Genomic DNA, 11,656 nt, shown 5'->3' on the forward strand with positions numbered 1-11,656 from the left:
TTGACTTTCAGTTGAGTCATCAAAGTTGTGCCATGCCCCGCCCTGCCCAGCAGGTGTCCTGTCTCTCCGGCGGCTGCCGGGAGTGAACTCCTCGGGGAGAGGGTCGGTCAGCCTACAATTCCTCCTTGTCTCCCCTACACTCGGGTCGGCTCCCCTAGAAACTCGACTGGTACACTTCAATGTAACTCGAGGGGGACACCGGGCTCCCCTCTCCCCACCAGAAACCAGCCAGGGGCTCTTCCAAACTGAGGTCCCCAGAGATGGAATCTGCCTCTCAGGAAGAGGGAGTTTATCTGGGGCCGGCGCCCAGGGTGTGGCGGAGAGATCATCTTGGCGGGCTTCTCTTCCCAGCCCCCCCGACGCTGGCCGGGGACTTCCCACGCTGCCAGCCCCGTCTGAGATCCACGGGAAGAGTGGGACTATAGGCCGGTCCACAGGCCCCGGTGTGCCCCGCGTCGAGGTAAGCAATTAGCACGTCCCAGCGGGGAGCCACGCCAAACAGGGATGACTGGCCTGCCCTCACTATGCCGGCCTTCTCCGACCCCACCCTAGAAAATGGAGGCAGCTTTGTTGTGGGCGCCCAGCCTGGTGTGATGGGCGGGGGCCAGGCGGGCAGGGAGTAGTCGGGCTTCACCCCACAAGTGGGACTTTGCTGGGGGTGACTCACAGAGGTTGCAGGGTGGGCCGGTCTGGCGTGCTTCAGACCGCTTCTGGGCAGTCCTTTGCTGGCTTTCCCGGCCTTTGCTGTCTGAGCCACCAATTCGTTCCCGCAGCCGGGCCTGGGCGCTCCCAGGAGTCCTTCTCCGTGTCGGCCCCAAAACCTCGAACCTGCTGCCGCTTGTTTGTCGATGTAGGATCGTTGTTGAAAGAATTATTCGTCTTTTGTTGCTCTTGGAAATGCAGTCAATACTCTGGTATCACAGCGCACAGCTCTCAGGATCGCGCTGTTTCCTGACGCGGCCGCTCCAGACCAGTTGCCATTGCCACTCCCATAAGCCTTCTTTCTAAGAATGGGAAGAATCCAGAAAATGACAACCCAAAGAGATGGCTTAGAATTCAGGCTTAAACACCATCTTCAACTAAATCCAAGGAAGAAGGGTGTAGGGGAGGCAAGTTATCACAATTTGTTGTTTCAAGTACATTTCTTAATAGTTCTCTTGTATGGTTGTTGCATGTGATAGTGTCTTGTTAGGTTTTTCCTTTAGTCTTCATACTAAGGATGTAAGTGGTTTATTCCCCACCCGTATGACCTCGGAGTATTCTGAGGTTGTCCGTGAACTGACTTGACTAATGAGTCATGGACTTTGGTCGTCCTCTTGCTGCCCCTTAGTGTCATCTTCCTTCAGGTTGAAGAACTCCCCTTCGCCCTTCTTGTAAGGCAGGTCTAGTGTTGGGGAATCCCCTTAGCTTTTGTTTGTCTGGGAAAGACGTCGTTTCTCCTTCATGTTTGAATTCTCTGTCACAGTTGTGCTGGGTAGAGAATTCTTGGAAGAAAGTCTTTTTTCTTCAGCACCCTCAATATATCATCTCATTCACTTCTGACCTTTTGGTTTCTACTGGTAAATCTGCTGAGAGACGTACTGGGGCTCTGTTGAATGTTAAGAGGTTTTTTTCTGTTGATGTTTTCGGCATTTTCTTAGTTGTTGGTTTTTAAATTTTGATTATGATGTGCCTCGGGGTGTTCTTCCTTGGATTGAATTTGATTGGCGGCCTCTGATCTTCCCGTACTGGACGCTGTCATCTTTCTCCACATGTGAGAAACCTTCAGCTATGTCCTTGCATATGCTTTCTACATCTCCTCCTTTTTCCTCTCCTTTGTGTACACTGATTCCGTGGAGCTTACTTTGCTTGAAGGAATCTCATATATGCTGGATTTCTGTTTCATTTGTTCTTATTCTTTTTTTCTTTTGGCTCCTCTGATTTGATGGTTTCATATATTCTGTCTTTGAGCTAAGTCTTCTCTCTGTTTGGTTAAGTCTGCTGTTGGACCATTCTATGGAGTTTTTCAGTTCAGATAATGTGTTCTTTATTTCTAGAATTTCAATATTTAAAAAAAAAAATTGGTTTAATACTTTTGTCAATTTGCCATTCTGCTCTTGGAATGTTTTCTAGATATCATTTAACCATCTATCTGTACTTTCTTGTGACTCCCTTAACATACTTAAGAGGTTTATTCTGAATTCCCTGTCAGATATTTCATAAATCTGCTATTCCTTTGGGTCCATTCCTGGGGCTTGGTTCGCTTCCTTTGTTGGTGTATTAGTCCATTTTTGTTGATTATAAAAAAAATACCTCAGGCTGGGTGATTTATAAAGAAAAATGAAATTTATTGCTTCCAGTTTCTGAGGCTGGGAAGCCCAAAGTCCATCTGGTGGTGGCGTAAATGACTCGGATCTCACATTGCAAGATGGTGGAAGCAGAGAAAGCCAAGAGAGAGACAGACTCTCCTCTTCTTTTAAAACCCTCAGAACCATACCCCTGACCACTGTTTTTAATCCATTCACTACCGCATGTTCCCAGAATCCAATCACCTCTTCAAAGCCCCACATTTCAATTACCATAATATGATTTGCCACCCTCTTAACAGTCACAGCAGGGGCCAAGTTTCTAATACATATAACTTGGGGAACACAATTCAAGATTCAATGAGTTTGGGGGGACATAATTCAATCCACTACATTCTGCTCCTGGCCCCCCAAAACTCACATCTTTTCACGTGCAAATACATTCATTCCATCCCCAAAGTGTGAACTTTTTTCATCTCAAAAGTCCAAAGTTCAAAGTCCCATCTGTGAAATCAAAAACAAGTTATCTACTACCAAGATACAGTGGTGGGACAAACATAGGGTACACATTCCCATTCCAAAAGGGGGAAATAGGCCAAAAGAAAGGGGTAACAGGTCCCCAACAATTCCAAAATGCAGCAAGGCAGGCATTAAATCTCCAAGCTGGTGAATCATGTACCTTGACTCCATGTTCGACCTCCTCTAAACACTAGTGGGGGGTTGGGTCCCCAAGTCCTCGGGCAGCTCTGCTCCTGTGGCTTTCCTTTCAGCTCTCCCAGGCTGGTGTTCCCCTCTGGTTAGCTCAACAGGTCTAGGGTGTCTGTAGTGGTTCTGCTCTCATGGCTCCATGATGCCCGGCACTGTTGGGGTTTCTCTGCTGCAACTCTGACCCCACATTTCCACTCGGCATCGCTCTAGTGAAGGCTGTCTGCAGTGACTTTGCCCCTGTGACAGATCTCTTCCTGGGCCCCCAGTGTTTTCCGTATATCCTTTGAAATTAGAGTGGAGGCTCCCAAGCCTCCACAGCTCTGGCTTTCTGCCAGCCTGCAGACCTAACACCACGTGGATGCCACCAAGGCTTCCAGCTTGTATTTTCCAAAGTTGCATGTCTAGCCACACCTAGGGTCAATTTAGCCATAGATGGAGCAGCCAAAACAGCTGGGGTGCTGGTGCTAGAAGCAGCTTCCAGAGGTGGCCCTGAGCAGTGAGCTTTTTGAGGGCGTCTCAGTCCTGTTCTCCAAGACCATTCTGACTCCTTAGGCCTTTGGGCCTGAGATGGAAGGGTTGGTCCCAGAGCCTTCTGCAATACCTTCAGGGCCTTTTCTTCCTTCTCTTGATAATCCTGTTTTTTGTGTGTTAATGCTAGTATCATTGGATTTTTTTTCTGAAAATGCTCTCTGCTTCTCCACCACATGGACAAGCTGTAAAATTTCCAAATCTTTACATTCTGCTTTCCTTTTAAATTCTGGCTTTATATCAAGCCTTTGCCACCATAACTCAGCATAGGCTGTTGCAAGTAGCCATGCAGCTTCCTTAATGCTTTGCTGCTTAGAAATTTCTTCCACCAAATGCTCTGGTTCACATCTCTTAAATTCCAACTTCCACAAAGTCCTAGGGCATGGACAGAATGCTGCCAAGATCCTTGCCAGTTTATAGCAAGGTTGCTCTTTGCCCCAGTTTCTGAAAAACTCCTTATTTCTACCTGACACTTCTTTAGAATAGCCTTTACATTCCATATTTCTATCAGCATTCTCTCGCCACCACGTAACCAGTCTCTAAGACATTCCAAACGTTCCTTTGTCTTTTCGTCTTCTTCTAAGTCCTCCAAATTCCTCCAGCATTTGCCCACTACTCAGTTCCAAAGCCGCTTCCACATCTTCAGGTATCTGTATAGCAACACCCCACTCATTGGTCCCAATTTTCTGTATTAGTCCATTTTTGTTGCTTATAACAAAATACCTCTAACTGGGTGATTTATAAAGTAAATGAAATTTATTCCTCATAGTTTCTGAGGCTGGGATGTCCAAAGTTCGTCTGGTGGTGGTGACTGGGACCCAGGGATCCCACATTTCGAGATGGTGTAAGCAGAAAGAGAGGGAGACAGAATCTCTTCTTCTTTTAAAGCCCTCAGAACCACGTCCCTGACCACCATTTTTAATCCATTCACTACTGCGTGGTCCTATAATCCAATCACCTTTTCAAGGCTCCACCTTTCAATTACCATAATAGGATTTCCCATCCTCTTAACAGTCACAGTGGGGGCTAAGTTTCTAATACATAAAACTTGGGGACACAATCAAGTGCCAATGAGTTTGGGGGGACATAACTCAATCCACTACCATTGGTGTCATATTACTCTGTTCTTTCTCAATCTTTGTGTCTTTACATTGATGCCTGGGCATCTGAGGAGACTGCTACCTCTTCTAGGTTTTTTTTATGGGTGTTCTTTGATGGTGTTCGACATTTATTGATGGAAACGAGAGCTTTGTCTCTGTTCTGAGGCTTTGGTTAGTTCCAAAATTGAGGGAACGTCCTGTGGGGACCAGCACTTGAGCCCTATGGTTGTGCTAAATTGCTGCTTTACTGTTGAGTCTCTGGGAGAAGCTTTATTGCATGGTCTAGATTTTAATTGTTGGCCTTTTGATTACATTTGGATGTTCTGAGGTAAGATACACCTGGGCTCTGCAGAAATTCTGGCCTGGGACTGAGTGTTTGCAGTAAACTGCCCCTCGTGCAGTTCTATCTCCCTGACCTGTCTCCATTGAGTAGACCTGTGCTGATTGGAAAGCAGATCAGCTGCCCTCTGGACCCCAGTGTTCCTCCAAGGGTCCAGCCTCCCCCCATACTCCAAATGCTTCCCATGGGGCAGGCCTGCATGAGTCCCTTGTGAAGACTCACCAGCCTCTGGTTGGTTCCTTTCTTCAATTGACTGTGGTCCCTTCCTCCTATGGGAGTCCATGGGAGACCTGTCGGTAGTCTCACCGGCCCGGGGTCTGGTATGGTGTGCTCTGAGGCCCTCTTCTCCCTGCAGACTCCAGGAAACTTCACACAAAGTGCTCAGCTGGGGCTTTTGCTGCTCCTGCTGTGTGTACTGCAGTTTCTTCTTGCCTCTGAAAGGCCCAGCCTTGAAGCAGCCAAAGCTCAAAAAGGTTGAAGCAGTTTTTTCTTCCTCTCACCAAGGCATCTCCTGCCTTCTCAAACCCCACGGGTCTCTCCTCTTCCCCCGAGCTGCAGCAGTCCCAGGTTGACACTTTTTGCTTTTTAATAGTTGTAAATTGCTCCATGTTGGGGAGAGGGGCGATGGGGACTGTTCTGCCAGCTGGATGACGTGTGATTTTTATAGCTGATCTGAAATTCACAGCAGGCTGATTTTGCTCCATGTTTTGTTTAGTGACCCTTCTTGTGGCTAATAGTTTCTTCAGGGGGTTGGTGAGCTCATTTCTATTAAGCCTGCAGGTGAGGAGCTGGTGCAGCTCAGTGGGTGAGGTTTTACATCCGCTCCTGCCGCGGGTGAGCTTCAGCGCCCATGTCGATTGCACGGTTTGGAGGATCCCAGGCCCTGCACCATCCTGAAGTCCAAACCTGCACAAAGGCAAACCCACTGGTACCATTTCTCAGGGAACCTTTTTTCTCCCCAAAGAAAAGGGGCTCTGATCACGTCAGAAGAGTCTCTTTGTCTCTCTTCGAGGCTGTGGCAGGTCATTTCTAGCCAGCCTTTTAACTGGGAGTTGACAGTTGTTCTATGGAGAGGTCTCATATGCAACCCCTGCTTGTGGTTGGATCTGTGGGGGGCCCGAGCATCCTCTCTTTTCTAAATGTCACCTTTAAATCATAAATTTTTTAGTTATCAGAACTGGTTCTCCCCTTCCCCACATCAGGACAGCATGGGCCGTGCCTCAGCTTTGCAGATACCTAGTCAACATCAGCCCTTGCGGATTTGCCTGACTTTCCTGTTAGTTCAGTGATGCGTCTGACAGGATATTTCTTATGTTTTCTCCCCAAATCCCAGTCCATTGCAGCATGTAGCATGCAGCACGTTAGGTACCTTGTTCTGCCTTCTTACCAGAAAAGTCTGCCCTACACTGTACCTTCACCAGTCACTTCATGCTGGTGGAAATACACGTATGTGATCAGGGATTCACACCTGCCCAGCCCTGCAGACCTCAGCCTCTGCAGTAAAGGCCCAGGCCTCCTTTCTCAGGCACCTTTGGGTCTTGAGCATGTCGCGGGTACACATGCATGCTCACACACACGCACACACACACACACACACACATGAGGCAGACTGTCCCTTCCCTCGGGAATTGGGAGTCGGTCCGTGGAACCTGGAAGGGGGAGTGGGTGGGACAAGAGACGCAAAGGAGGGAGGCAAGACAAGGATCTGATCAAGCCTCGTTTTATTGTCTCACACAAGCTTCTTATATAGAAGTGTAAAAAAGGGGAAGTAGGGGGAGAAAAAATAAAAAAAACAGAAGTTGTTCAGAAGTCTTCTCAGAATCATCACACCCGAGCGCAGCTTAGTTCTTGTGGTCGGCCAACTAGATTTTAATCAGCAGTCATAAATGAGAGCATGCAGTTTTCACAAACTTGCTGGGCCGCAGCCTCAGCTTTTTCCGTGCTCAGCCCACCACCACTTCCTCATCAGGAAGTTGGCAGTCTGTCCTTTTGGCTCTGCAACTCAGGGGGTCATCATGAGAACACACAGTTCCCCACAGCAGACCCCTCGGGTGTGCCGGGTGTGCTCCCCTCAGGGCAGGGCCAACCTGGTGCTGTCTGGAGGACAAGCTCACACCGTCACGTACAGGCACGGCTCTGTCTGCAGGAGACAGGCTTATCGTCCTGCTGAGGACGGGGGCTCCGTCTGCATCTTTTCTTGGGAACCGTGGCAGAGTCCATGCTGAGGGTCTTCCTCTGCACTCCTGCAAAAGGCACCTTCTTCTTTGGGGCAGCCACATCTGTCATCGTCCCAGAGTCTCCACCACCAGGCTCGGCACGCTCGGACTCCCGCCTGCAGCATGAGGGGCCGAATCGCAGGCTGAGAGGCCCCTTATCCCTGCCCTTCACAGCGCCCCCCAGGCCTGGCACACATCAGTCACTCAGGAATGTCTGCGAGTCAGCCCTGGAGCCCGGGCAGGGCAGGAGCAGGCCCCAGATGCAGGTGTCCCTTCACCTCTCTGGCTGCATCCCCAGGAATCTGTCTCTTTGGGGACTTTATTGGGAAGTGGGGAGGAGGAGGGAGAACAGGCAGAGGCCCGGGGCTTGCCCTGGGGTCTCACCTCCCCATGGGCTTAGGTGGTCTGTCCCCTGGGTGCCTCCACAGCATTTCCTGGGCCCACCCAGGAAGGGGACACCTTTTTCCTCCCCTACCAAAAACCCTGCCAGCCCCAGGGCCCTCCCTCCTCCAGACAGTATCTGCTGGCCAGTGCCCTGTTCACATAGGAGTATCTGTGTGACAGCACCAGGTGACATCAGCAAATATGGGAGCTGCAGAAGCTAAGCCCCCACCCCGCCCTCATCCCTGACCACTGCCCAGGGGGCTGGACAGCCGGTGGGACCAGCTGCAGGGCTGACCCCGACGGTCCCCAGTGCAGGCCTGAACCTCTTCCTCCAGACTTGTTACCCTGACCTTGAGGCCAGACCTGACCCCAACCTTGCCCTGCAGAGGGCAGGGCCCAAGGACTGCATCAGCCTGCAGGGTGCTGCCCTCGGGGGCCCCTAACACTCCACCTTGGCAACAGCGCCACTGCATGAAACCTGGCCCTGGCTGCTGCGCCTCCTGCCACACCCACCAAGAGCAGAGGACGACTCACCTGTCCTCAGGGTCCTGACGGCGATACAGCAGCAGGTAAGGGGTCCCAAACCTATGCAGGGGAAGTGAGGGGAGAAGCATGATGACAGCTGAGTGTGTCCTGCTCTCTCTCGGGCCAGCCTGGCAGGCGGCCATGCCAGCCCCAGCAGGGGCCATGGAGCCAGTGGCTGGGGTGGGCATGGCTTCTTGGGTCTCTCTGGCCACCTCCGTATGTCTGGGTTTTCCTTCCATTTCAGAGCTTCCCTGGGCCACATGTGCAGCCCACACTGGCGGTGGCATGCAATGACCGTGGAAATGATTCTCCACTCACATTCCCCGTCCCCAGGGTGGTCTCACCACAGGGGCACCGGGGAGCAGGAGGAGCCCCAGCCTTCCTCCCACAAATATGCTCCATGCACACGCCATCCCTCCACTGAGGACACAGGCCAAACCCGACCCCACAACAATAACACTCCGGGAGGGGCTGAAAGGGCGGCTGTCCTCAGCAAGCTCTGCCGCAATATCCAGGGTCCTGGAGGTCACCCGCAGGACCACAGTTCAGACCACCCTTCCCGGGAGGTACAACCATCATACCTGTGCATGAGGTCCCTACGAAAAGACCCCACCTGGAGAGGGAAGACAGGGGCTGTGAGGATGTGGCCCTCCCACCACTGGCCCTGTCCCCTTCTCCACTCTCACCTCAGCCACGCCCCCAGGGGAGTTGCCCCTGTGTTTCCCCCACCCCTCGCACCCCTGTCCAGGCTGGCACCGACTCACCATCACCCGTCTTCTGTAACATGCTCCCCAACTTCCTGGGGGCTGCATGGCCCCTATCCCCACCCCCTACTCAGTCCCCTAGTCTGTCCCCACAGACCCGCCTGCCCCCGGTGGCTGTCTTCCGTCCCCTCAGTCTTCCCTGGCTTCCTTCCCTGCCCCTCACACTCCTCCCAGGAGAACCACAGCCCCTGCCTCACCCCCATGGCTGCCCCTGAGCGCCCCCCCCACCTTCCTCCCCCCAAGTCCACCCCCCACTGGGCTTCATTCTGTCCAACTCCCCAACCCCCGGGACCCTGTTCTTATCGCAGGAACAGCTTTCTCTGTACTGTTTAAATTTTCTTTCCTTTTTCAGCAAGAACATACAGAATTTTCAGAAATTAAGAAATAAGAAGCTTCTTGCAAAAGAAATTAAACCTTGAAGAAAAAGGTCTCCATCACTTCCCGTAACATTAGCAAAAGCAACATTTAGCTCCAGCCTCATCGATCCCCTTCATCTGTTGCTCACGGGACTGATGATGACGCCTTACAAAATCGTCAGGTCCCTAAATACAGACATCAGTGTAGACCCGGCCTTGCGGTGCAGGGACCCGGCACCCTGGGACAGCATGTACTCACACAGGCCACCTGCTCGTCGTTGAAGCTGTACCAGTGCTCATGGCCACTGGGCTGGACCAGGGCCGTGTAGTGGCCCCCACTGCAGTCTCCTGAGTGGCAGCACATGGCATAGAGGTGGTAGCACTTGTGCTCCTGCAGGGGAGATTGGGGTCTTCAGAGGGTGGAAGGTGTGCAGGCGGGGGTGCATGTGACTGTGTTCCAGGATGATGACAGAGGCCCTACTAGCTGTGACTGTGGCCTGGGAGACAGGAGTGTCCCAACTGCAGGGCAGTCTCAGGGCCCAGGGCTCAGCTTCCATGAGCAGAAGGACTGCGAAGGGCCTCCTGCTACGGACGCTGTCCTCCACACCCAGCTGGGGACAGCCTTGTGGGGCACAGGCACCTCGACATCCTTGTAGGTCTGAGAACCCAAAGCTTTGGAGAATCCCCTTAGAAAGTGCTGGTGCCCACATGTGGCTACATCCATGGAGGCCCTGGCCCAGGACCAGCCTGGGGGGCAGGCCCTCCTATCTGAGAATGAATGTCTACCCAGGTTGCATTCCCAGCTGCTCTGGGGGAAGCTTGGATCTGAGGGTATTGAGGGCTTCAGGGGGCTTATGGGCAGGAGACAGAGCTTCAGGACAGCCTGTATTGGAGTCCCACACACGCCACCTCCTGAGCAAGTACCCGCCCTGCATTCTTCATTCCCCACCCTACCCCAATGCCAACTCCTCTCCAGGCACTGCTGGGCCTCACCACCCCCTACCCCGTTGTGCCATGTGGTCACATCTTTAATCGCAGGGTCAGACTGGGATTTCCTGGAGCCACCCCCACCCCCACCTTACCCCACCTGCCCTGCCTCCACCCAATCTGTCTTGTGGTCTCTACTGGGCCAGTGCTCAGTAAACATTCAGTAAATGAAGAGACTTGGTTGCAGGGGCTGCTGGCCAGAAAAGAAGTTGACCTCAAAGGCCACATGAATGTCACCAGAGCTTGGGTTACTCTTTCAAAGGCAGGCACTCACTGGGCTTGGTGTAACATTGCTCCCACAGGAACCGTTAGATGTAGACTGATTGGGTTCTTGAGGGCTGGTGTGCAGTTTCAGCACATGGGTGACATTGACGGGCTTCTGAATTTTGTGAAACTTCCTGTTTTCAAATGTCAGCTCTCTGACTTGCAGAATCAGGATCTTCGGGAGCCGAAGGAAGTGCTTTTCCTTAGGAAGGAGAGGCAGAGAGGGGGACTGTGCTCACCCCACAGGCCAGGGCCAGCAGGCTGAGCAGCTCAGGGAAAAACCTCCTCAACAAACTTCCCCAGCCTTCCCCAGCATTTCCTTGACCAATATTGGTCATCTGCTCTGTCGTGCAGAAAAATGCAGATAATATTACAAAACAACATTGTCTACCACCCGGTTTTGAGGTGCATGCTCTCAGTGGGCAGTCGCAAAGTCTTGCCTCCTGTGCAAAATTTGGACTACAGCACACATCTGTCCGTCCAGGGATGATTTCATCAGCAGCATGGCTTTGCCTTGAGTCTCAGTGGGAAGATCCAACTGATAAGAGGAAAAGTGAGTGGGGAGTAGGGGTCACCCTCCTGGGTGTCCTCAAGCCTAATGGACAAGAGACGGCAGTTGGCACCCATCTGAACACACCTGTCCACACTCTTGGGAGAGAGAGCTAGCAGACAATCTTAAGTACACAAACATCCACATCGTGGATGTTCCAGAAGGGGAGGAGAAAAGTAAAGGCATTGAAAACCTATTCAATTTAATATTAACAGAAAACTTCCCTGATACAGGGAGAGACACAGACCTTCAGATCCAGAAAGCTCAAAGTTTCCCAAACAGATTCATTCCAGAAAGATCCCTTCCAAGACACATTATAGTCAAACAGGCAAAGCTTAAAGACAAAGAGAGAATCTTAAAAGCAGCAAGAGAAAAGCATCAAGTCACTTGTAAGGGAGCCCCTATCAGACTAACAGCAGACTTCTCAACTGAAACTCTACAGGCCAGAAGAAAACAGAATGACGTTTTCAGAATACTAAAAGAAAAAACCTGCCAGCCAGGAATACTATACCCAGCAAAGCTATCTTTCAGTAATGAGGGAGAAATAGTGTATTTACCAGACAAATAAAAACTGTGTTCATTAACAAACGACTAGCCCTGCAAAAAATTCTCAAGAGAGTCCTGTATCTAGAATACAAAACACCAATCA

General features: G+C 51.3%; 1 protein-coding gene across 1 annotated transcript; it reads right to left on the reverse strand.

Annotated features, from left to right (window-relative positions):
- Positions 1 to 6,665: 6,665 nt before the first annotated feature.
- On the reverse strand, positions 6,666 to 10,659 carry LOC103582875 (ubiquitin carboxyl-terminal hydrolase 2-like; the record flags this gene model as incomplete). The annotated part of the gene is made up of 5 exons (XM_008564348.1): positions 6,666 to 7,293; positions 8,096 to 8,146; positions 8,668 to 8,699; positions 9,466 to 9,597; positions 10,468 to 10,659. Coding segments are annotated over 5 exons (621 nt in total), but the record flags the coding sequence as incomplete, so codon positions are not given.
- Between the last annotated feature and the right edge of the window lie 997 nt (positions 10,660 to 11,656).

This window comes from Galeopterus variegatus, unplaced genomic scaffold (genome assembly GCF_000696425.1).
Source record: "Galeopterus variegatus unplaced genomic scaffold, G_variegatus-3.0.2 Scaffold18307, whole genome shotgun sequence".
Lineage (NCBI taxonomy): Eukaryota > Metazoa > Chordata > Mammalia > Dermoptera > Cynocephalidae > Galeopterus > Galeopterus variegatus.